The sequence below is a fragment of the Pseudorca crassidens genome, chromosome 2 (genome assembly GCF_039906515.1).
Source record: "Pseudorca crassidens isolate mPseCra1 chromosome 2, mPseCra1.hap1, whole genome shotgun sequence".
NCBI lineage: Eukaryota > Metazoa > Chordata > Mammalia > Artiodactyla > Delphinidae > Pseudorca > Pseudorca crassidens.
The window spans coordinates 185,267,271-185,291,472 of record NC_090297.1 but is presented as its reverse complement, the minus strand read 5'-3'; the positions used below and the strand labels follow the sequence as shown (position 1 = coordinate 185,291,472).

The 24,202-nt window shown below is 61.6% G+C and overlaps 1 protein-coding gene across 7 annotated transcripts in view; it reads left to right on the top strand.

Moving 5' to 3' along the window:
- The window catches only part of SYT2 (synaptotagmin 2), an 85,419-nt gene that overhangs the window by 42,935 nt on the left and 18,282 nt on the right, over nucleotides 1-24,202 (top strand). Inside the window, exon 1 of one of the 7 annotated variants that reach the window (XM_067729951.1) lies at nucleotides 4,093-4,222. The exons of 2 other annotated variants lie outside the window; for them this stretch is intronic. Coding sequence is in view for 1 of the 5 variants with exons in the window: in XM_067729945.1 (XP_067586046.1) it covers nucleotides 6,045-6,049 (5 nt within the window). In the remaining 4 variants the exon portion in view is untranslated. Of the gene's footprint in view, nucleotides 1-4,092; nucleotides 4,223-5,238; nucleotides 5,435-5,903; nucleotides 6,050-7,691; nucleotides 7,820-24,202 lie in introns of those variants that run through there. 4 more of the 7 variants (XM_067729946.1, XM_067729945.1, XM_067729949.1 and 1 more) reach the window with 4 other exon arrangements.

Sequence of the window (24,202 nt, the reverse complement as noted above, 5' to 3'; positions counted from 1 at the left end):
GGGCAGGGGGAGTGGCCTTCTGCGCAGCGGGGGCTGGAACTGGGCTTATGGCCGCCGGTGGTCCTGGGCAGGGGGACCTGAACCCTGGCTCTGGCACTTCCCAGCTACGGGAACTGGGCAAATCCTTTGCATTTTTGAGCTTCGGTTTTCTCAGCTGTGAGCTGGGGACAAACACCCGTTTTATAAGGTAGCTGTAAGGATTAGGTAGGACCCAAGTGCCCACACCCCGTCCAGCTTACAGTTAGGAATGAGGGGCCTAATATCGATCAGCGAAGCAGGTGGCGGAGGCGGGCAGGGTGCAGCCTCTGAGCAGAACATCAGAGCTCATACCCTGCGTCTTCTGCTCCCTTGCTGTGCGACCTTGGGCAGGTTGCCGTGTGACCTCTGTCTGCCTCTGTAAAATGGGAATAAGAAACATTAAGCACACACTCGGTGTGTCTCCTATCATCACCATCTCAGAACCCGAACCTGTCCACCTGCTCCTCCAGGAAACCTCCCCACCCCCGCCGGCCTCACCTGGCCAGCGTCCCAGGAGCCTCCGCAGGCTGCCCGGCGGGGCGCCTCTCTGCTGGGCGGCCGCTTGTCCACTTGCGGCTGGGCTGTCTCGTGCCCCCCGAGACATTCTCACTCTTTCAGAGAGCGAATGAGAACACTCAGGGGTGAAATGCTCCTTTCGGGGGTAGGTATCCCAGCAGGTGGCCGGGGCCCTGCCCTGCTTCCCAGGTCACCGGGTCAGAGGAGGTCAAGGGCCAGCCACTCTCCCCCTGCTGTCGGGCCCCTCCCTCGGGCCCTCAAGCCCTGTCGTGGGGTCTGGCTCACTGTCAGCTGCATTCCTTCTCTCTGACCATTTCTTCATCCGAGACCCCCATTTAACGGGTGGCAGATACGCCACCCGTGCCTGGAGCCCAGCTGTAGACGCAGTTTGTTTCCCCAGGTGCCGCTCGTTAGCCCCACATCAAGTGGATGCAAATAAATTCTCGGATCAGGGGTGTCAGCAGACTCCTCAGGTTTGACGTGGCCCATCCTGCACCCCTTGTGTCACGACATACGAACCGCCTGGCACGTGGAAAGGCACTCGGTAAACAGGAGCTGCTTTTCTGTCTACCCATCTGTAGAGATAATATAAAAAAGAGCTAACACTTACTGGGCACCCGTCACATCCCAGACACTGTTCTAAGTTTTTTAATGTTTTTTTACTCATGCAATATTCACAGTGATTGTATGAGGCACAAACAATTTTTGTCCTCATTTTACAGAGGCACAGAGAGGTTAAGTAACCTGCCTAAAGTCACACAGCTGCTAAGCGGCAGAGCCAGGGTTCACTCCCAGCGTCTGGCTGCGGAGCCTATGTTCTTAACCCCGACAGCATCCACCATGTGGCCGGGACGGCAGTGAGGGTCCCGTCCTTCAAAGTCTGTGGTCCCAGACTGCTGCTTAGATTGTCCAGTGAAGCCCAGGGGGAGGAAGGGAGGAGGGAGGGGGAGGGCCACCGTTAGCACGAGTGGTGGTTACGGCGGTGACTGCAGGATTTAGAAGCTCTTTGCAGAAACCCATTTGCTATAATTCTGGAAGGAAGAGCTGAGGATCATTACTTTGTCTGGACAGGTTTGAAGTGGGAAGGAACTCGGTCAAGAGGCTTTAGAGAGGCCTCTTCTCCCTTCCCTCCCTCCTCCCTCTCCCCTCACTGAGCTGGCCGGGCTGGGGGTTGGGGGAAGTTTCTAGCCAGGCCACCGTGGCTACTTCCCCAGGGGACCAGCTGCGGGGTGTCAGGCCGTAGGGCTGGGGAAGGGCCGTCCACCTCCCTGGCAGCGGCCTTCACGAAGGCCCAGATCAGACAGAAAGGAGGACATGGAAGGGCAACAGGAAGCCAACCCAGGGAGACGGCCAAGGCCCCTGGGGCCCCCTCCTGACTGCCCCCACCCGATCCTGCAGGGCTGGCCTCAGCCCAGGTCTGGGGCAGCTCGGGGGTCTCTGCAGAGGAGGCGCCAAAGGACCCCTCCAGAGGCTGGGGACGCGGATTTCACTGGACGTGGCTTTCGGGGAGATGCTGACGCAGAGTGTGACAGAGGCCACCCTGCCTCCCGGCTCTGCCACCGGGGCTCCACACCCGGGCTGTGCTGGCACCCGAGGCCAATGCAGGGAGAAAGCAGAGAACCCGGCTGCCAGCACTGGAGAGGCCAGGCCTGGGCGGGGAAGGAAGGAGTGGCTGCAGCCGCTCTCCGCTCATCCCGGAAGCCGGGGGCCGACGTTAGGGTTCAGGAGCCGCTAAGTGAGAGGGGGCTGGGGGTCAAGGAGAGCAGATATATTTGGTCCCTGGGGAGAAGGCTGGCAGTAGAGCGACGTGTCCACCCTCTGTTCCTTCTTTACCAGCAGAAGCTGACACCGTGCGCCAGCCACGGCATCGCGCTGGTCTCTGTACGTACATCACTCCTTGAATCCCCACAGTAACTCTGATTTAGAATTAGAGTTAGAATCCCTGTGGTGCAGGTGAGAAACCGAGGCTTAGAGAGGTTGCCCAAGATCACACAGCATCCGAGCGGCAGTGCCAGGATTCCAGCCTCAGAACCGCTAAGATTTATTGAGGTCCTTCCCACCTGGAGCTCACGGTCTGGGGACGGGGAGATAAGAACAAGAACAGGCGACAGGTGCTGCAGAGGAGAAGCATGGTGCAGGGGAGGAGGCGTCGGGGAAAGACTGGCAGGATGAAGGGGGTGGTGGGTGACAGTGTGGGTGGAGGGGACAGCGTGGCCAGAGGTTCTGTCTGTGGCAGGAAAGAGCACAGCCCTTTAAGGACCTGCAAGGGGATCAGTGCAGCTGGAGCACAGAAGGCAAGCGTGGCAGTGCCAGGTGAGGCTGGGGGCTGGGTAAGGGCCACATCTAGTGACGTGCACCGGAAGCCGACGGGGGAAGACAGGGTAGCAGGGGCAATGGCGGGGGGGAGGTAAGGAGCCCCCGGGAGGAAGAGGCGCAGCTATAGCTGTGCACTAGCCTGTGTGGACCAGGGGAGGGCCAGTATGTGGGGTCACGGGACCCGACTCCGTGCCTCACTCGGCACGGAGACGGGACCTTGGGAAGCCTTTGGGCACTTCCTGTGCCACAGTGGAGGGAAAACCTGTCCCGTCCTTGCCTCGCTGCCTCTGGGATTGTTGAAAAGACTCAAGTGAAATCAAGGCTGTAAGCCGTTTTCACCGCCGCCCCCCCACGCCCCGGGAGAGGGGTCCTCTGGTGCTTGAGAGGCTCCAAGCTGCCTCTTTTCAAGGGGCCTCGGTGCTCCCACCTCCCCGTCTAGATCCCGGCCCTGCCTGTGCACATGTCACCTGACAGAACCCCAGCCCCCAGCAGAAGGGTGCAGTGGAGGGAGCGCAAACCTCAAACACAGGTACCCTCCGGAGGAGCAGACAGCCCTGCCCAAATGCTTTGTTTTCCCATCATGAGACCATTTTATCAATTCTTGGACCATTTTACTGGAGGCAGCTTTGAGTGAGGCTCAGGGATCTTTTGATCCATTTTACCAGAGGGAGCCATGAGGGCCATTTCATCCATCCCCCTGCACCCAGCAGCATGATTGTCCAATCATTAAGCCACAGGCTTTCTAATCAAGCAGGATGGCATCCCGGGACCCTGGGCATCAGGAAATCCCAGTGTCTGACCTAAGTCCAGCGGCAAAAGATGCTTTTGTGGGATTTCAAAGGAGAAGCATTTCCTTCTCCAGGGAGAAGCAGAAGAGGGACAGCCAGGTGACAGGTCCCCCCTCGGTGTGGGAGACCCGCAGCTGGGGTGTGGGGTGTGGAGAGGTGGGGGGAACCCCCTGGTGTCCTCCTGCGGAACAGCTGACCTTGAGCCCTTGACCCTCAGGAGGAATGGTGAGGGGTCAGCAGCACTGACTAGAGGGTCTCGGGCATCAGTCCTGTCCCCCTCTTCCCGCCCACGTGCCCCTCAGCCAGGTATGCGGGTGGCACACGCCCTCTGCCACGCTGGCAGCCTGGAAACGCCGAGTCAGCGTTTTCTGCAGACCAGGGTCCGTGCCTGGCTGGCTCTAAAGGGAGGCTGCAGCCCAGCGAGAGCAGCGGTGCCGCCGCCGCACTGCAGTGGCCCGGCTCCCAGCGATGTGGCTGGCGGGCTGGGGACGCAGGGAGGAGGGAGACAAGGGGGGTTGCAGGTACCAGGAATTCCAGGGGTTCCTTGCTCTGACTCCGCGGAGATGAGGAGCCCCGAAGCCTGAGTAAGGCCTCCCCCAACACACAGGATTTGGGGGTGTCACTTCCTGGGTCGAACCCCAAACTTGATCCAGGATTCTGAGTATGCAGACCGGGAGCAACCGGGGAGGAGCTGCTGAGAGCGGAGGGGAGGGGGGAAGGTGGGGATGGGGGCCGCCTGGTGCCAGCGTTAAGTGCTGCGCGGCTGAACTGGGGTCCTGAGATCTGGGCGGTGGGCGCTGAGGGCCCAGTGTGGGGTTCAGGAGTGAGACCAAGGCACAGAGGCGACCCCGGGCTGGCGTCCTCCCTGCCCGTCCCGCCTTGTGGGTGTGGGGAGTACCTGCCTCTGTTCAGGGGGCCCAGGCCTCGCCTCCTCGAGAGGGAGAAGCGGTGGGTTCTCATGAGGGAGCCGGTCCGGGATCCTGTGCCCCAGACGCTTCCTCCTCCCCCGCAGGGCCCCTCCGCCCGCGTTCTCTCCTCCCCGAGACGCGGGGGGCGCGGGGGGGAGAGCCCTGGGCACCAGTCGGGACTCCGTGCTCGGACGGGTGCGGGGGTGCTGGGCCGGGGCTGTCGGGGCTCTTGGGCCCGACGCCCCGCCTCCCCCGCCCCTTTTGTCTCCACCGCTCCTCTTCGCCTCCCTCCCTTTTCTTTTCTTCCTCGACTCAGGAAAACCTTCATCCGTAGCCCCCGAAGCAAATCGGCTCCCTCCCACCCGTTAGCTGGTTCCCGATCGCGGGGAGGCCCCCCGCCCGCCGTCCTTCCCAGCCAATCCCCAAGCCCGTGGGTGGCGGGGTGCTGGGGGGAGTGTCGCAGGGGGCGCGCGGCGGGCGGGAGCGCCTCCGCAGCGACGGGCTCCCCGAGGGGCTCTGGGGTCGCGCGGCCGGCCCCGCTCACCGCAAACTTCTCCCCCTCCCCGCCCGCGCCCCCGCCTCCTGCCAGCCACCGCCCCGGCCCGAGAGGGGGCAGGATCGCGGGGCGGGGACCTGCGCTACGGCCGGCGGGGGTCGCCCTCGGAGGCTCGGCCCGCGCCGCGTGCTGGCGGATGTGAGGAGCATCTGATTGGCCGGCGGGCGCGGGGCAGGTGTTACTACTGCGGCGCGCGAGGGAGCGGGCGGGCAGAGCGGAGCCGCAGCGGCCGGGCACCGGGAAGGCGGAGAGGGGCCTGGACTCCGGGAGCGCGGCGTCCTGCCCGCTGCCCTCGCCGAGAGCTCGGGCTCACCGCGCCGGAACGTCCCCGGGTAAGAGCGGCCGGGCGGGGCGGCCGGGGCCGGGGGCGCGGGCGGATGCAGGCGCCCACCTGGGACGCCCGGACTCTGGGCTCGGCGCTCGCGGCGGATGAACCGGGTGCGGGACGGGGCTCCGGGAGTCCGCTTGCGCCGGAATTACCCTGATGGTCCCTGGGGAGGTGTCCTGAATTATCCCAGGAACCCCTCTCCGAGAGCCGCGGGAAGGGCGCCGCGGGGGGCGGATGGAGTGGGTGCGCGTTGGAGAGTGAGTGCGGGCGCGGGACCCCCGCGGAGACGGTGAGGGAGCGGGGCGCGCCGGGGACCTGGCGGAGCACGGAGCTCGCTTCCTTTCCGCGCCCCCCGCCAGGCCGCGGCCGTCCGGGCCGGGGATGGGCGGCGGCGTCTTCCGCCCCTTCCTCTCCACGAAACTTTTTCATGCACGAGCCAGCGCGCTGCCCGGTACATCGGGGGAAGCAAGGACCCCAGGATCCTGGCAAGCGGCAGAGCTTGGAGAGACCAAGGAGGGGGTGGGGAAGGAGCAGCAGGGCAGTAGGAGAGCAGGCTCTACTCATTCTGCTGTGTGACCTTGGACGAGCTGCTGCACATCTCTGATCTCCGGGTGATGGGGTGCGTGGTTCCCCAGTGGGGAGCGGGGACGTGTGGGGGCAGGGCAGTGGGTGAACAAGCCCACGGGCGCACCTGCCGGGCCTGGGCGCTTAGAAATGAGTCGTCTTTGTTCTCCCACCTGTCTGCGGCAGCTCCGCGCTCCCTTCCTGAGGGCGGCGGGGGTGGGGGGTGCGGTGTGGAGCTGCGCTCGCAGCGTGCCTGGGGGGAGTCGGGAAGCTTCCATACCAACCCCGCCTATGACCTTGGACGGCTCACTTATCCCTCTGGGCCTCAGTATCCTCATCTGGAAAATGGGGGTTTGGAGTTCATGGTGTCTGAAGTCCCCCTCAGTCCTGGCCCGCCCGCAGGTGAGGTGAGCTCAGCACATCCCTTCTGTGACCTAGCCTCTGGGGAAACTGTAGCTCCCTTCTCCAACAAGGCAGCAGGGCTGTGAGACTCAGAATCTCCCACACCGCCCACCCTCTTTGTAGGGGCAAGGCCTCTCCTGGAGAAAAGTCCCAGTGCTGGACAGGAGGCCTGTGGGTTCAGGGGGTGTCAGGGGCCTCCCAAGGTCACGCTTGTGTCCAGGATGAGGTGGAGGTTCTGAAAGGTCTGCACCGTGATGGCCCGTAGCACCCCTCCGTGCACCTCGCTGCCCTTGCCGGGAGAGTCTAACCTGACGCCTCCTGGGGGTGCCTCTGGCTCTGCTCCAGTCGAGATGCGCAGCAGCTTCTCACTGAGCCTCAGGGTGCTGTGGTGAGGGTCCTGGTTTAAGATAGGAGGCCTGAGTCTGATTCCAGGTGCTGCCTCCCATTTGTGTGACCTTGTGTGACCTCGGGCAAGCCCGTTTCTTGCTCTCCTCGCCTATACATGGAAGGGGTTGAACTAGGTGGCTCCCCGGGACCCTCCCAGCCCTGCAGTCCTGTGGCTGCAGTTCTGGGCTGGAGTCTGATCGTAAGAAGTGGGCTTGGCTGGGTGGTGGGGCAGGTGGCCCTGGAATTCCCAGTGCACATCTGTCTGCAGAGTGGAGACAGCTGGAGAGAATTACTCGGTACGAGTGGGCCACTCGGTATGAGTGCGCGCCCCCGCCATGCGTCCTCGGGAAGCCCGGGCTCACTGGTTAGTGGCTGTGTGACCTTGAGCAAGTTACTCTATGTCTCTGAGCTTCAGTTAGTTGTCGGACAAAATGGTAACAGCTGTGGTGTTTTAGGTTGGCGTGAGAAGTAAATGAGAAACACATGTACGACGCTTAGTCCCGTGCGGAGCCTTCCAAGTCCCGAGCCCGCAGCTACTGCCAATGAGAAATATGAAGACCTGCGGGGAGCGGGGCCAGAGGCCGGAGGTGGGGGTGGGGATGGACTGGCGGTGTGATCTCCCTGCAGCTTCCAGAGCGTCTCTGCAGAATGGCGACAGCGGCGCTGCCTGCCTCTCCCTGTCTCTGTCTCTGTCTCGGATCATTCGCGTGATTCTGCAGCAGAAACTTCACGGGAAAGAAAGAAAATGCTTGACTGCCCTGTAATGTCGCCTCTTTTCTGCTGGTTCCCCCGGCCCCACCTCCTGCCACACCTCCCATCCCTTCTGCGGTTACAAGATGGGCTTCACTCCATCCACCCCCGCCCCCAGCCTTGGAGGAAGGAGCCGACTGGAGCCGAGAGGGGGTGAGGCTGGCCCCCTGGACTGACAGCCAGAGCTCATCTGCACCCAGGGCTGCAGCGGGAGAGTGGCAGAGGCACCGGCCCTGCCTGGGGGCGCTCTCGGGACCCTGGGGTGTCAACACGGGTGCGCTGGTGGGTGAGTCGTGGGGTTCCCATGGACTTGCCGTGTGACCTTAGGCAAGTCACACCCCTTGGGCCCCTGTTTTCTCAACTGCAAAGTAAAAGGTTGGTTTAGATGCTCGAAGGGCCTTCTTGCCTGTGACCCTGTGGGGTCTGCCTTTGCTGAGGCTGGGGGCGGGGTGTGTGGGAGGTTTGCGGAGTCACGCGGGCACTGCCTCTCACCACCCCTCTGTTAAGGTCCTGCGACAGCCTGCGAGGAGATGATGACATCTCCTCAGCAAGAATGCTGGGGCTTAAGAGCAAAGGCTTTGCAGACAGACAGGTTCAAACTCCTGTCTTGGCTCTTTCCATATTAGCTGTGTGAATTGGGGCAAATTACTTGACGTAACTGAGGCTCAGTTACGTCATCTGTGAAATGGGAACAATGTTACCTACTTCTTAGGATTCTTCTGAAGATTACACGGGAATAATTAATGTAAAACTTCTGGGATGTGGGGAGTTCTTAGTGTGCATTGAGTGCTGCATGAGGAATGGGCTTTTTGAGGTTCTGCGTCATCACAGAGGGGACTCAGGCTAGCGGAAGGGCGGGGTGGAGCCCACCGTCCCGCAGGTGTTGCCATGCGCAGCTGCTGAGGAGCCCCACCTTCCACCATCCTGCTCTCACTCGACTCTGCCTGGGCCTTCAGGAGCTGGTTCTCGTCACAGGGCCTTGGGGGGCAGGGGCTGCCGGCGGAGGCCAGTCTGCAGAGAGGAACTGGGAGGCTGACAGAAGCCCCTGGTGACAAGGATACAAGGCAGAGGCCCGACAGCCTCCGCTCAAGGTTAGTGGTGAGGAAAAGGCTGGCAAATAGGGCCTTGGAGAAAAGGCATCACCGCCCACGGGCCACGTGAGGTGAGTGGACCCCAGCCTGGGGCGCCGGAAGGGACCCTGGGGGTCATCTCATTCAGTCTCTGACTTTGATGGTGGGGAAGCTGGGCTCAAAGAGGGGGAGTATCTTGCCCAGTATCACACGGCATCCGAGCACCAGTGACAGGGCTGCACCCGCCCTGTGGACGCTCAGTCCGGTGCCCTTTCCACTCTCCCCGTGAACCACGGAGCAGTTACCTTCCATCTCTTCTAAAATCAGAGCACAGGGTCAGGGGCCTTGACTGAAGCGGAAAGGATGTGAGATCATCAAATCCAACATTCCCAGGTCGCCGGTTAGAACACTGAGGCCCAAGAGAATGCAAGGGTCGGCCTGAGGTCGCCCAGAGCCAGAGACGCATATGCTCTGAGGCCCGAGGTCTGCCAGTGACACCAGCTGCTCCTCTGCTTCTCTTGGGCCTGACAGGCTGCACGGCAGCAGGACAGCCAGACGTGGAAAAACAAACCCCACGGGCTTGGGCAAGGGAGAGAGGACAGAAAGGCAGAAACACTACTTCCAAGACCCAGATTTCCTCTCTTGGCTTTGTCTCTTGGCCTGGCTCTGCCGGCCCTTCTGAGCTGTTCCGTGACAGCCTCCCCGCCCTGTAGAGAGGAGACAATAGCCAGCCCGCTGGCCTCGGTACCATCCGTGACACGAGTGCAAGAAAGTCAATATTTGCCCAGTGGCAAAGGAAGGGAAATCTCGTCCGATTTGGGACGAGAGTGAGGGGAGTGATTCTGCAAAGCGAGGTCGCAGCGCCCGGGGCCTGCGGCGTCAGCACTCGGCTTCTAAGGCAGCCTTTGGACCCACCGTGTTAAATCACCCTTTGTGTGTGTCTCGGAGAGCCTGCACCCCGCCCGCGGCCTGACCCCCGATACATTTCCCTGACTGCTTGCAGCTGGCGCCCGCCCCCCCCCCACCCCCGCCGGCTCCCTGGAGGAATGGACTCCTGCAGAAAGGCCTCGGAGCAGATGGCCCCCCCGAGCGGGGCTCAGGCTCGCTCCTTATCTGGCCCCTGAGCCCAGGGAAAGATGTGGAAAAAGCCCTTGTGGGGTCAGGAGAGGCTGTGCCTGATTTTTTTGTCCTGCCTGTGTTTTGTTATCTTTTTGTTTTCCTTCTCTGCATCCTGCTTGCTTGTTCTGTGTCCTGAAGTTGGGGAAGGGCCTGCGGGGGAGGAGGGCCAGAGCCCGGAGCCTTTCCTCCACGGAAATGCAGTTCTTGAACCCACGGCAGCTGCCGGCTGCTACGGTGGCTTTTGTGGTCGCCTGGGATCGCACCTTCACAGGTTAACGAAGGGAGCTTTGGGAAGCAGAACGCGTCCGGGGCGAGGCCCTGGGGCCGCACTGGGCGCGGGAGGGGCTGCGTGCTGTGGGAATCCGCCAGGCGGGAGGCTGTGGGTGGATCCACCAAGCCCCCTTCCTCTCTTGGGAATGCTCTGGCTGTGCTGCCTGCCCCAGAGGGGCCATGCCACGTTCCTGGTGGTCAGGACTGCCACCCAAGGCTAACCCCGGTCCCCTGGCCCCCAGACGATCACAGGGCTGGCGGTCCCCGGAGACCGGAGAGCCAGGGCGATCGATGTCCCACGTGGACCTGGGGCAGCGGCAGGGAGACTGAGCGAGGGCCCCCCGCCTTCCTCCCGCCTTCCCCACAGCCAGCCCTGCGACCTGGTCTGATCAGCCGTCCGGCAGCAGCAGGGGCAGCCTGCAACCTGTCCGCCGGGACCCCTAGCGCACAGCCCTGGGCGAGAGCGCAGCGCAGAGCGGACTCCCTGCGTCTTCCGGGGCCCTGGCCCGTCGGGGTGGGGTGTGTGGGCCTGGCACGTCACAGGTGCCTGGCACCGCCACTCGGGCGCCAGGCGTCTTGTCCAGATCCCACCTCCTGCAGGGCTGTAACTAAGTTACCGAAACACTGGTCGCCTCAGTTTCCTCATCTTTAAAGTGGAAATGAAATAGTGTGTACGCCATACGGTAGATGAGGATTCAGCGTGTTAATATTTATGTGAAGCTCTGAGAACGTTAAGAGTATGAAGATTTCGCTGTTGTTATTGTGGTGCTTCTTCAAACCGGAGGGACACTTTGTAGATAGAGAAGCAGCGTGGGAGCCTGGAGGGGGGGGCGGTGAGGCAAGGCGGTGATGGTATTTGGCCAGAAGGACCTGGCATCGAGTGATTTCGTTGTGCAGTTACCGCGCGTGGCCCCGGGCAAGCTGCGTCTTCCTGCCCCTGGACCTCAGTTGTCCCCTCTGAAAGGTGGAGAAGGGTGACCGCCTCCCTCGCGTCCCCCAGGGTGCCCTGGATGACGGTCTGAGGCGCTGGCCTCCTCCCGTCTCACCTCTGACCCAGGCGGGCTTCCTGGTGGAGGCTCTGGCCGGTTGCGCTGTCTACAAACAGCCCCAGCCCCAGTGCGGCGCTCTCCCCACAAGGGCACGCGGGTGCTGGGTGGCTCCGGGCTGAGCCCGCCCTCTCCCAGCGTCTGCACCTCCTCGGTCGGCATGCTCCGGGCAGGAGTGTTTCTGGACGTGGTCCCCGGTTGTACAAGCAGAGAGTTGGGGGCACGTCTCCTTCGAGCTGGGACACCAGGTTGGTGACCCTGAGACGGGCGGGGGGCCCTTCCTCCTCCCCCGCGGCCAGGCTGCGTGCAGTGCCAGGAGGCGGGGGTGGGGCAGACGGTGGCTCGAGGCAGGTCCAGGGCCCTGGTGGACGGCACCCTTGTCCCCTCCCTCACGTGCTGCCTTCCCTCCTGCCTGCTGACGGTATTGGGCAGGTGATTAGGCCAAGGGCCTCTGCTGAGGACGGCAAGTGACAGGCTGAGTGGCGCCCGCCGCCCCGTAGCCCTCTGGCTGGTCATCGGGGTGAGGGGCAGGTATGGAGAGGAGAGGCTCCTTTAAGTCTTCGGAGCTACTCAGGGCCTTGGAAATGTCGCCTCCTCAAAGCCTCTTCCCAAATATCATTTTCCAGGAGCCCTGGAGACGAGTTGCTTTGCCAAGGTCACCTCCAGGGTCACCTCGAAAGCGAGCACAGCCCCCAGAGCCCACTGCGTTTCGTCCGCCCCACCCCCTGGCTTCCTAAAAAAGGTGTGGGGCTTTGGCTGGAGTGTAGGGTCCTGGTCGGGTGCCTGTCTCCTCTGACCTTGGCCATGACCTTAGCTCCCATGGAAAGTCCTCCCTCAGGAAGCTGGAGGTGTGATGAGAGAGCTGGGAAGACTTCCCGAGGGGCTCCGTGGGAGAGGAGGAGTGAAGGCTTTTCCCAAGGCGTTTGGGAGTCAGGCTGGATTCGGGCTCGGGAGAAGCTTCGGGAAAGAGCCCCGGACTCGGAGTTCAGTACCACGGAGTCCAGAGTCAGACCCTATAGCCGCCTGCCCAGGCTGCGGGCCGATGCTCGAGCTCTCTGAACCCATCACCCTCCTCAAAACTGTGGTCGAAGCTCCTTACCTTACAGGGGTTGGTAGATTTCTTACTTTTACAAACGGCCTCGCTGGGATCTAATTTACGCACTGTACGGGCCGCTCAGCCGCAGCGCACAGTTCACTGGGTTTCGTGCAGTTACAGTCGCGCATCCACCACCACCACCCAACTTCAGAACATTTCTCACCCAAAAGAAAAAGTGTAAACGTTAGTGGTCACTCCTGTTCTCCTTTTCCCCAACCTCCAGCCAACGGATAATTTGTCTTGCGTCTCTGTCAGTCTGTCTCCCTGGACGTTTCACGTAAATAGAATCGTTCATTACGTGGTCTTTTGTGACTTGCTTCTTTCACTTACATGTATTTTCAAGGTCCAACCACATTGCCTCATGTATCAGTCCTTCATTCCTTTGAATTGCTGAATAATACTCCGTTGCAGGGAGGGACCGCAGTGTACTTATCCATGCATCTGTTAATGGGCATTTTGGTTGGTTTTTGAGTGTTGTGAATGCAGGTGCTGTGACCATTCGTGTAAAGGTTTTTGACAGGACAAATGTTTTTCTCTTGGGTACATACCTAGGAGTGGGATTGCTGGGTCAAATGGTATAGAGTCTGCTCTCTGCGTCCGTGGGTTCTCCTCCACACCTGAAGGTTCAACCAGCTGTAGATTGAAAATATTTGAAAAACATTCCAGACAGTTCCACAAAGCAAAATTTGAATTTGCCACATGCCAGCAACTCTTTGCATAGTATTTACATTGTATTAGGTATCATCAGTAATCTAGAGAGGAGTTGAAGCCTGCCGGAGGATGCGCTAGGTTATACACGAACACAGCCCTGGTTTATATAAGGGACTTGAGCGTCCTTGCATTTTGAGGGGTCCTGGAAACCACTTTCCATGGAGACTGAGGACAACAGTACTTAAAAAAAAAATTTATTTATATTTTTATTTATTTATTTAGTTGCTCCGGGTCTTAGTTGAGGCAGGCAGGCTTCTTAGTTGCAGCATGCGGACTCTTAGTTGCAGCATGCGTGTGGGATCTAGTTCCCTGACCAGGGATCGAACCCGGGCCCCCTGCATTGGGAGCGCGGAGTCTTACCCACTGCGCCACCAGGAAAGTCCCAACGGCACTTATTTTTAAAGCTGCTGTTTACTGACCCTGTTCTGAGTACTGTATGTGGACAGCCTCCTTCAGTTATCACAGTTCTCTGTGAAGCAGGTACTATTATTATTCCCATTTTATAGAATAAGGAACCTGGCGCTCAGAGGTTCCAAGGATACTTGCTGGGGAGCCAGGCTTGAACCCGACACGCTGGCCTGAGTGCGTGGGAGTGTTCCCTGCCCACCACGTGGCTCTCCTGGGAGGTGGCCAGACCCCTGCATCCTCTGTCCCCGGGTGCAGTTTTAGGGGCTCCTGTGTCCCCCCAGTATGGAAAGCCTCCCACATGCTCTTAAGAGGCAGAGAGGACCTTCCACCTGGGGTCGGGCGAGGGAGGCATCCCAGCTCTGACTCCTCTCCTGACTTGGGAAGAGATTTCCCTTCTCTGGGCCTCATTTCCTGCTGTGCAGCAGGGGCTGGGGTACCAGATCCCGGGCTTCCTTCCAGGTCGTACCTCCCGTGGAGATTCTGCGCAGTCTTCCCAGCAATGCTTCTCCCACCTAGTGTGCCGACCAGCCAGGTGGGGGCTGAGTGCGGGGGCGGGAGGAGGGGGCACCCCAGCCGGCTTCTGAGGCTCGGCCCTCCTTCCTGGGCTGGGCCCGTTTGTGGGAAGGTGCTGTGCACACGGTAGGTGCCCAGTGTGTGCTGGCCGACTCCGAGTCAGCCGGCCACGTCTGGCGACACCGGGAGAGGCAGCAGCGGCCGCTGTGCTTCCTTCTGCATGTCCGCGTCCTGCAGCCTTTCCCGGCCCTCCCTCCGCTCCGCATTCCCACTTCCAGAACCTGCTGGTCAGAGCTCCTCCTGGATCCAGGCCAGAGCTCCTCCTGGATCCAGGCGCTGTGTCCCGAGCCTTTAACCCGCAGAGGGACCAGCGGCGCCTCTGGGGAAATGCCTTCTGCGAGCTGGCAGGTGGCGGTGAAGGGTGCGAGTGGCGGTCTCCTCCAGAAGCCTGCGCGCCGGATGGAGAGGATGGGCTTCTGTGGCAGCCCAGACCCGGGGGACCACCGGAGTGTCTCTGGGCAGGCGGCTGGCGTGTCCCTGGGTCTCGGCTCTTTCCCTGCCTGAGGCCGGGGCAGTCCTGCAGGCCTGGCCTGCCTGCCCCGCAGCTCTTTCCACTGAGTGTGTCCAGTCTCCAGGGTGGCCTTTCCCGCCTGTAGTTGCTGAGCTCCCCCCCCACGCCGTGCCTGTGCCTCCCACTGTTTTTAAGCTCCGTGGGCCCTTTGTTCTTTTTTTTGGCCGCCACCCAGCTTGCAGGATTTTAGCTCCCCGACCAGGGATCGAACCCGGGCCACGGCAGTGAGAGCGCTGGGTCCTAACCACTGGACCGCCTGCCTGCCCCGATGCGCTCCGACACTCACCTTTCCCCTCACGCACTCGGGGGGCTGGGCCAGGGCTCCCTTTTCTCCTGCCAGCACCCCCTCCACCGTCCCTCCATTGGCAGGAGCCCGGCTGGTCCCCATCTAGTCCAGACTCCGCCCTGTCTTGTGGCCCGCTCACCACGGGGTGGCAACACGAGACGGAGCCCAGGCCCCAGGGCAGCCACCACCCTACCCTGACCCCTGTTCAAAACCCAGAGATGGCACAGTTCAGACCACCAAGTCAGTAAATGGTGTCATCAGGCTTTATCGGGCATGTGAGGACCAGCTGTGAACTGGGAGCGTTCAAATTCAAAGACTGGCGGGAAGCTCGGGCGGGATGCCCCAGGGTGGCGCATCTGGTGCCGGGAGAGCGTTCACCCTTCACCGTGGTTGCCCATTGCAGCAAGGTTTCCAGACACCAGGGGACTGGTCGAAAGTGACAGCAGGTACACCGCAGTAGAGACAGGCACACAAAGTTTTTGGGTTGTCTGTGCATCTGAAAGTTACGTTTACACCAGACTGCAGTCTTTTAAGTGCGCAATAGCGTCATCTCTGTAAAAACAACATACGTGCCTTGATTACAAAACACTTTATTGCTAAAAGATGCCCAAACACCTGCCCTAGTAACATCAGAGATCACTGCTCGCGAATCCCCTCAGCAAATATAATAACGAAAGTTTGGAATATTGTGCAAGTTCGCAAAATGTGACACAGACACAAGCGAGCAAGGCTTTCAGGAAAATGGTGCTGATGGACGCGCTCCGCGTGGGGCTGCAACGACCTTCGGTTTGTGAAACGCACGCTATCTGCGAAGCACGGTAGGGTGCGGTGTGTCTTTGTCTCCTGCGGCCTTTAGGGCGATGGCTTGTTTCTTTTATGATTGTCAGAGGCATTTACAAGAAGTAACCTGGGTTAAGGTTTGCTTATGTTCATGAAATAAGCTAGATTTACTTTTGCTTACGTGGCTTAAATGGTTTTGTCTGCTCAGGGAATTTCTGAAGTCTAGTCTCTGTTTTGTATTTAATTTTAACACCGCCAGGCTGTCCCTGCAAGAGTAGTGATGTTATAAAGAGAACCGTTGGGCTCCCCAAAAACTGGGTGGCAGCTTCCTCCTGAGGACAAGCTGCTTGGGGAACCGGCCACTTGGCGGTAGGGGTGGGATGGAAGTGTCAGGGATTTAGAGATGTGAAGGGTTAGAAAGGGGGCCTTGAAATTCATCTAGGCCTGTGCCGACACTGTGTCGCTCCCTGGCTCATGCCAGTAGTGGTCTATCCTCAGCTTGAATACCCCCAATGACAGGGCACTCATTACCTTACAAAACCAACGTCCTGTCAGGATTTCGGCAAGTGCTGGGGCAGAGATTCTCCCCTCACTCTGAGCCTGAATCTGTGCTCCCGCACCGTGAAGTGGGGGGCCTCTGGGGAAGGTCAGGCCCCCAGCCCTTGGTGCTGCTGGAGTTGCAGGAGAAGCAGAGGAAGCCGCAGGGCAGTGTCTGGGCCGGGAGAGGCGTGGTGGGATCCTTCCCTCCACGGGGACCTTGCTCGGGGAAGGGGCCACCACGAAGAGCGAGATGCTGTTAGGAGAGACCGCGTTGGGTGCCTGGAGCGTGTGGGACAGAAAGCTAGAAATACGGAAACGGCAGACACCCCAGGTCACCAGCTCCAGGGACGCAGTCTGATGGGGGCCACGGCCAGGACTCGGCGATGGCGGGGGCTTCACCTAGTCGGGCCTGCCCTGCTGACCCCCCCGGTTGACTGGGAGCCAGGCCGTGCCTCCCTGACCCTGTGACCTGGGGCAAGTCTCTGCCTCCTGCTGGGTCTCGTGGCCTCGGCCACGGATGTGCCGTGTGTGGACCCTTGGAGGCGGCGCGGTGGCCGAGCTCTGTGGGGGGCAGTGTTCCCAGCAGTCGCAGGGAGGGGATAGTCCTCCGCCCACCTCCCTTCCCCTCCTCCGCCCGGGCAGGGGGCTGCGGCCCCGTGGCCTTCAGTCCCAGCTGGGCCAGTCTCTTCCGCGTGCTTGCAGGTGGCAGGGTAGAGGACGTTCCCGTGAGCGTGCACCTGGAGGCCTCCATGTCCTGGCCCAGGGGGCTCTGAGCAGCGCGTCCCAGCGGGCGGGGGCAGCGTCCTGCTGTGTCCTCCCCACGTGGGTCAGCTGTCCCCCCTGCCTCCGGGGGTGGTGGCTCTGAGCCCTCCCATCTTGTTCTGTAGTTGTCAATGGCCGTCCCTGCCAGGTCTGTCTCTGGCCTGGAACTGGTCAGCCCCTTCCACGCCTCCCAAACATCCCGACTCTGCGCCTCTTCCAGGAAGCCTCCCGGGTGGTTTTGCTGGTCTCGCTGCCTTTGCCCCATGGTCCCTCAGCCGGAGCCCCTGGCACCACGGGGGCAGCAGGGCTGGGGTGGACCAGACCGGGCTGGGGTGCCGGCCATGCCCCCCAGCTCACGGCTCTTTCTCTCCTGCACGTTCTGTCCTCTTCTGATCGAGGTGCACAGAGTGCACGACTGAGGGGTCCGCACTCCTGTGCAGACACCCAAGACGCCCGGAGGCCCCCACGTCCCCTCCCATCACTGCTCTCCACGCTCGCCTGTCACTGCAGCTGAGGTCTCGTTTCCGCAGCCCCCCCACCCCAGTTCTCCTCTCCCTCGCACCTCCTTTATGGGCCCTGGTACCCAAAGCCCATCCCCGGCTTCCTTCTCCCCGTGACTGTGCTCCTAGTCCCCTTGGCACCTGTGCCAGGGACTTCCAGGGCGTCAGCTGCCGTGCCCCCCACTCCCAAGCCACACACCTGCCCGCCGGCTGCTGGGCTACACCACCTGGTGGGTTGCTGGCGCGGCGAGGGTTCAGGGGGGATGTCCGGGGCGTCTGGGCGGCCTGGCCTCACCGCGTGCTGTCCTGTCATCTGAGGGTGGACTGGGGCCTAGAGAAGGAGCCGACTCTGCTGCTTCCCTGGGGAGGGTGGGGTCGGACCCCTCCACCCACCCAAAACAACTTGAAAGCTCGAGCAGGCAAGACAGAGCCGGACGGCACGAGTGTCTGGGCAGCTGGAGGTGGGGGAGGGGGGTGGAAGACTTCGCAGTGTCTGGACACAGGTGTGGAACAGCTGGGACAGGGCGACGGCTCAGGAGAGAGGACCTGGCCCAGAGCGGGGCCCCGGAGGGCGGCCAGGCTGGGGCTGGGGCTTCACCGGGAGAGGCCCAGTGTGAGCTTGCCCCGGGCCGTGGCGTGGTGGTCAGGAGAGGCCTTTCTGGCCCTCCCGCTGGGCCGTCTGGGCTGCGGGGCTGACCTCCCGTCCTCGGGGACACTGCTTCCTAGGTTTGCATCCACAGAGTTCTTAGTCGGGACTTTCCAATTGGGATTCTGCTGCATCTTTCCCCTCCTCCGGCCTGTTGGCATTCTGAGGACACGTCTGGCCGTCCTGGTCCCCAGGTCAGGCAGGAGGAAGCTGGCTTCTTCAGGGAGGATAATCGTGTCCTGGGATTCGCACGAGACGGTGAGCTCTCAGGGGTATTGGCGGAAACAGGCATCTCTGTGTGAAGAGTGAAGGGCATGTCTTTTTTTTTTTTTTAATTAATTATTTTTATTTTTGGCTGCGTTGGGTCTTTGTTGCTGCGCACGGGCTTTCTCTAGTTGTGGCGAGCGGGGGCTACTCTGTTGTGGTGCGTGGGCTTCTCGTTGCAGTGGCCTCTCGTTGCGGAGCATGGGCTGTAGGCGCACGGGCTTCAGTAGTTGTGGCTCAAGGGCTCAGTAGTTGTGGCTCGTGGGCTCTAGAGCACAGGCTCAGTCGTTGTGGCGCACGGGCTTAGTTGCTCCGCGGCATGTGGGATCTTCCCATACCAGGGCTCGAACCCGTGTCCCCTGCACTGGCAGGCAGATTCTCAACCACTGCGCCACCAGGGAAGCCTTGGGCATGTCTTTTCCCCAGGGCCCACCAGGCGTCTGGGAGGAAGGAGGCCCTCGTGGAAATTGGGGGGACAGACTGCATCCTCCTCACTGACTCCCCGCCCCACCGAGGGCAGACAGGGCTCCTGGCTCAGCCCCCATGCTCAGCCTGGTTGCTCATCTCTGAAGTGGGCGCCAAGCACTGACCTCACGGGGCTGAGCGTGGAGAGAAACGCAACGTGGCCCTCGTGGGGCCTCCCCCTGCCCCCACCCCGTCCTCCCACAGTGGGACCTGCTGGCTGGGGAAGGAGCCCTGGTGGGGGGGCTGGGAGCTCAGCGTCCACGCCCTCAGGGAGGCCTCCATCGTGGGGAAGAGGCCCTCCTGCTGCGTGCCCACCAAGGCCTGAGTCTGGATCTGTGGAGCTGCTGAGGGGCTGGCCGCCCAGCAGGGAGCCTGCAGGCACCTGGGGGAGTGAGTGAGAGTGAGGTCAGGTGGAGGTTGGATTTCCAAGCAGTCAGACGCCCAGGGGTCCTTCTCAAGGCTGGACAGGGCAGACGCCGCCGCCCTAGGTAATCAGGGAGGTGGTGCTCACGCCTCAACCCCCCGACTCTCTGGAGGCTCTGAGCTGCCCTGCCCCTCCCCAGGAGCGCTTGCTTATCTTCCTCCTGTTGGGCCATCCGGGACCACAGGCCCGCCCGCCCAGACCGTGGCCACTCGGCCCCAGGGTGCGCGGGTCTGGCCTTGACGGGCCTGCCTCTGCTGCGGGTCTCCCTCTTCTCCCTGAAGCAGGATGGTGGTTGCGGAGGGGAGAGGGCAGCGCCCGGTGGACCCCACCTTCTCAGTTACCTGCTGCCAGGCCCAGGGGGCTGCTCACACGAGAGGCTGCCACACGGGCAGGAGTGACCAGCCTGAGGAGTGGGCAGAGCTGGGAGGGAGGGGCGCCGGCCTCAAACTCCCACCTGCCCCTCCCAGCTCCCCTGCTTCCTGGACAGAGCCGCCTGGGCTGCTGGGCCGCACCTGCCCCCTCGCTCTGGGGACACAGGGTCAGACGATGCGCATGTATGACGCAGGGGACTGAGGAAGGGCACGCGTGTGTCCTGGGGTCCACTTTGCACCCAACGCACACGCGGCTTCATCTCAGCGGCTGCCCCGGGGACGGTCGCCTGCCCTGCGCGGAGCTGAGGGATCAGCTCTGAGACAGAGCCCGCCTCCGGGGCTGCCCGGCTGGGATGGTCTGGTTCCATGGTCCCCTCACTCCCCACCTCGTGCTGCCCACAGAGGTGACGTCGTCAAGCCCGGGGCCCCTGGGAGGAGGGATGCCGCTCTGCAGAGGGTGGAGGGAAGGGGGCAGGTTTCCTGGCACCTTCGGAGGCAGAGGCCCCTTCGCCCGAGAGACGGGCCAGAGGTGACAGTGACGCCAGCGGATGCGGGTGGCCCGCGGCTCTCCCAGCCCCCAGGCGCTGTGGTTGTGCCATGTGACCACCCAGGGGCTCCCTCATCAGGGTGTAGCCTCTCGCCCCAGGGCGCCTCATGTTCCCACGTTCGGCCATATAACACGCATCACAGGGTGTTCACACGTCGCGCATGGTGTCACACACGTGTCACACACATGCCTCTCCGGTTCCCCTGCTGAGGCCCCTCCCAGGTGGCCCTGGGGCCTCCGTCCTCCTGTGTGACCTGCGGTCCCGCCGTGTGTGTATGCGTGTTTGGGGGGTAGGGGATGGCGCCCAGGCTCCACCGGATGTGGAGGCCCCGCCTGCCAGGCTCCACGCGGGGGATCCGTGAGGGGATCGGCGGTCTTCTCAGAGCCTGTCACCCCCGTCACCCCTGCCCGCTGCTCTTCCCCCCCCACGGCATGTACACACCCCCACACACCACACACACACTGTACACACCCCACACACACTGTACACACCCCCACACCACACACACACTGTACACACCCCCACACACCACACACACACTTCACACACCCCACACACACTGTACACACCCCCACACCACACACACACTGTACACACCCCCACACACCACACACACACTTCACACCACACACACTGTACACACCCCCACACACCACACACACACTGTACACACACCACACACACTTCACACACCCCACACACACTGTACACACCCCCACACCACACACACACTGTACACACACCACACACACACACTGTACACACACCAACGCATGCACACACACTGTACACACCCCCACACACCACACACACACTGTACACACACCACACACATTCACACACCCCACACACACTGTACACACCCCCACACCACACACACACTGTACACACCCCCACACACCACACACACACTGTACACACACCACACACACACTGTACACACACCAACGCATGCACACACACTGTACACACCCCCACACACACACTGTACACACCCCCACACACCACACACACACTGTACACACACCACACACCACACACACTGTACACACACCACACACACACACTGTACACACACCAACGCATGCACACACACTGTACACACCCCCACACACCACACACACACTGTACACACCCCACACACATTCACACACCCCCCACACACTGTACACACCCCCACACCACACACACACTGTACACACCCCCACACACCACACACACACTGTACACACACCACACACACACTGTACACACACCACACACACACTGTACACACACCAACGCATGCACACACACTGTACACACCCCCACACACCACACACACACTGTACACACCCCCACACCACACACACACTGTACACACCCCCACACACCACACACACACTGTACACACCCCCCACACCACACACACAGTGTACACACCCCCACACACCACACACACACTGTACACACCCCCACACACCACACACAGTGTACACACACCACACAGTACACACCCCCACACCACACACACACTGTACACACCCCCACACACCACACACAGTGTACACACACCACACAGTACACACCCACACACACCACACACACATTATACACACACCACACACACACTGTACACCCCCACACACACCGCACACACACTGTACACACCCCCCCACACACTGTACACACACCCCCACACCACACACACACTGTACACTCCCCACACACCACACACACTGTACACACCACAGACACGTACCACATACCACACACCACACATACACACACATGCCATATGCACACGACACAGACACACCTCACACACACACACACCTCACAAACACACACACTCTCTTATGCTCACATTAAAAGGCATTTGCTTTCAGCCCAAACCCTCGTCCCAGCTCCTTTGGGGGGGCCGTGTGTAGCAGACCTTGTGTGTCAGAGCCCGTAACGTTTAGCCAGGAAGACACTGTGTCCATTTTTAATGGTTTTCACTGAACACGTCATTGTGCATCTGGAGGAAGGATAATGGGCCGTGGGGCTGCGGTCCTGTGCGCAGGGCGGGTTTGTGCCGTTGGGTTATCACTGCTCAGTCGGGGAGTGGGGCTGCCCCTCCTGCCCGCGTACACAGCACGAGGTCGGGTGCCCCTGGGCCCCTGACACTCGGGGGGCCATACCAGGCCCAGCCTTGCTCCCCACTCCTTCCCACAACCTGCATCCGGCAGCCTGTGGTCCTCGTGTCCACGGACCCCCCTCAGTCACCCTTCGTGGTCCACCCTTCCCCACCTGCTCGCTGAGACCCTGAGGCCCATGAGGGCGCCTGTGGGTTTGGGAGACACTGTGGGTGCTGGGTGGGGTCAGGCTGTGGTCCTGCCGGGCCCTGACGGGGTGTCCCCGCCCCCCGCCCCCTGTGCCCGAGATAGTGGCTGTGGTGCACCTGGAGGGGCGTGCAGCCTTTCCCCGTGTGATGTTTCACACATGGGTTCTGGACCGCGTGGTGTGCAGGGTTCCCCGGGCTCTCGGGGTCCGGGTTCTGCTCATCTGTGATTTGTGAATCCTGCACCCAGATTCCAGGTCCAGGGAGAACAGCCCGTGGCAGATGTGTGGGGCCTCACGGGAGCTTTCTCCTCTGACCATCCTCACTTACGGGCGTGCAGGCGGAGGCCTGGGATTTGCTCATCTCAGCCTGGATGCGGGGGAAGGCAATGGCGCGTGGCTGGAGCCGGAAAGATTGAAGTGAGACGCTGGGAGGGACTTCCCAAGGCTGGGGCCCTGGGGCCGCTGCAGAGCACACTCTGCTTCTCCACGCGGGCGGTGGCCTGGCTCCAGGTACAGGTGTCCACGGCCGACCCAGGCAAGCACGCGAGGAACTCACAGAAATGGGCAAGTTATTTTCAAAGTGAGCTAGAAAATTAATTCATTCAAATTTTAGTCTCCACCTCCTAGGACCAAATGTTGCACTGAAGCATGGGTCCAGAAAAATAAAGACAAACTTATCCTTAAGTATCAACCTTCTTAGCCGCTGGCTTCAGCGAGACGCGTCTTGTTGGTTAACCAGTTTCCATCTCATTCCTTTGGCTTCTGCGAATACAGTGTCAGCAAAGATGGAATCTCCTCAGCTCTCCGTTATCCATATTGATGGAAGCCGGGCCTGAGTGCGTGGGGGGTGTGTGTGCATGTGGGGGTGTGTGTGCATGTTGGGGGGGGTGTCGGGGTGTGGGCACCTGTGCCCTTGGCAGGGGTGTGGGGGTAGAACTTTCTCGTCTCCCACATGGGGTCAGGCTCCATTTAGGGGTCGTGCTCCTCTGGGAGCACGCGGAGGGGCCCAGAAGCAGCAGGTGGGCGTCAGCGCGAGGGGAGGGGGAGGGGGAGATGGGCGCCTCCCGCGGCTCCCTCTGATCCGGATCCAGGGCCTGGGCCCCTTGAGGGTCTGGCCGAGGCGACCGTCCCTTTGCTTTTGCTCGGGGACACTCGGGAGAGGTTCCTTGTGGGGTCAGGGTGGGGAGCGGGGCTGCGGCCTCTCGTGGGACCGACTCCCAGGGGAGATGCAGGGTCCAAGGGCCTGGGATAGACGGTCAGAGAGCCGAGTGGCCACCCTGGAGAGATGGACTGGACAGACAGACGGATGGGGCCCTGTTCCTGCCGCGGAGGTGGGGGGGCTGGAGGCTTAGGCCGTGGGGGATTGAGGCCCAACCTTCTCGCTGACTCAGCTGTCTGAGCAGAACAGCCTCGTCGCGGGAGGGGCTGATGCTGCGCCCCCCCCCCCACCCCCAGGAGGGCAGGTAAGGACGGTCCAGGCCGGCACAGCCCCGGGGGCTTATTTTCCTTCCAACACCCAGCCTTGGGCCCGCACTTCCCCTGGCCCGACCCTCGGATCTCGGGGTCTCAGGGCCTCGTTTTGCGGAGCGCGGCCCTAACCACCTGCCTCGGGGTGGGCGGCCCCATTTCCTCCCTCCCTCTCTCCCTCCCGCCGAGTGGCTGGCGGAGGGGGGGCGCTGTGGCAGGTGACCCGAGTCTTCACCAGCCCCACCCCGTCCCCTCTCCTGCGCATGCGCTCTCTGCGGGCATCGCTGGCTAATGCTCCAGTTCAGGCTTCACGCTTCCTGCGCGGGAGCCGCGGGAGACAGCTTCACCCGTCACCCTCAATCCTGGAGCCGTGCCCAGGACTGCGGCCTGAGCCCCCGGGGAGGACCACTTCCCGTCGTCCCGCTGTGCTCCTGGGGCTGCGGGTCCAGCGCCGCCCCCGGCAGCGCGTGCTGTGTGCCCTTGGACAGGTTACTTCACCTCTCTGGGC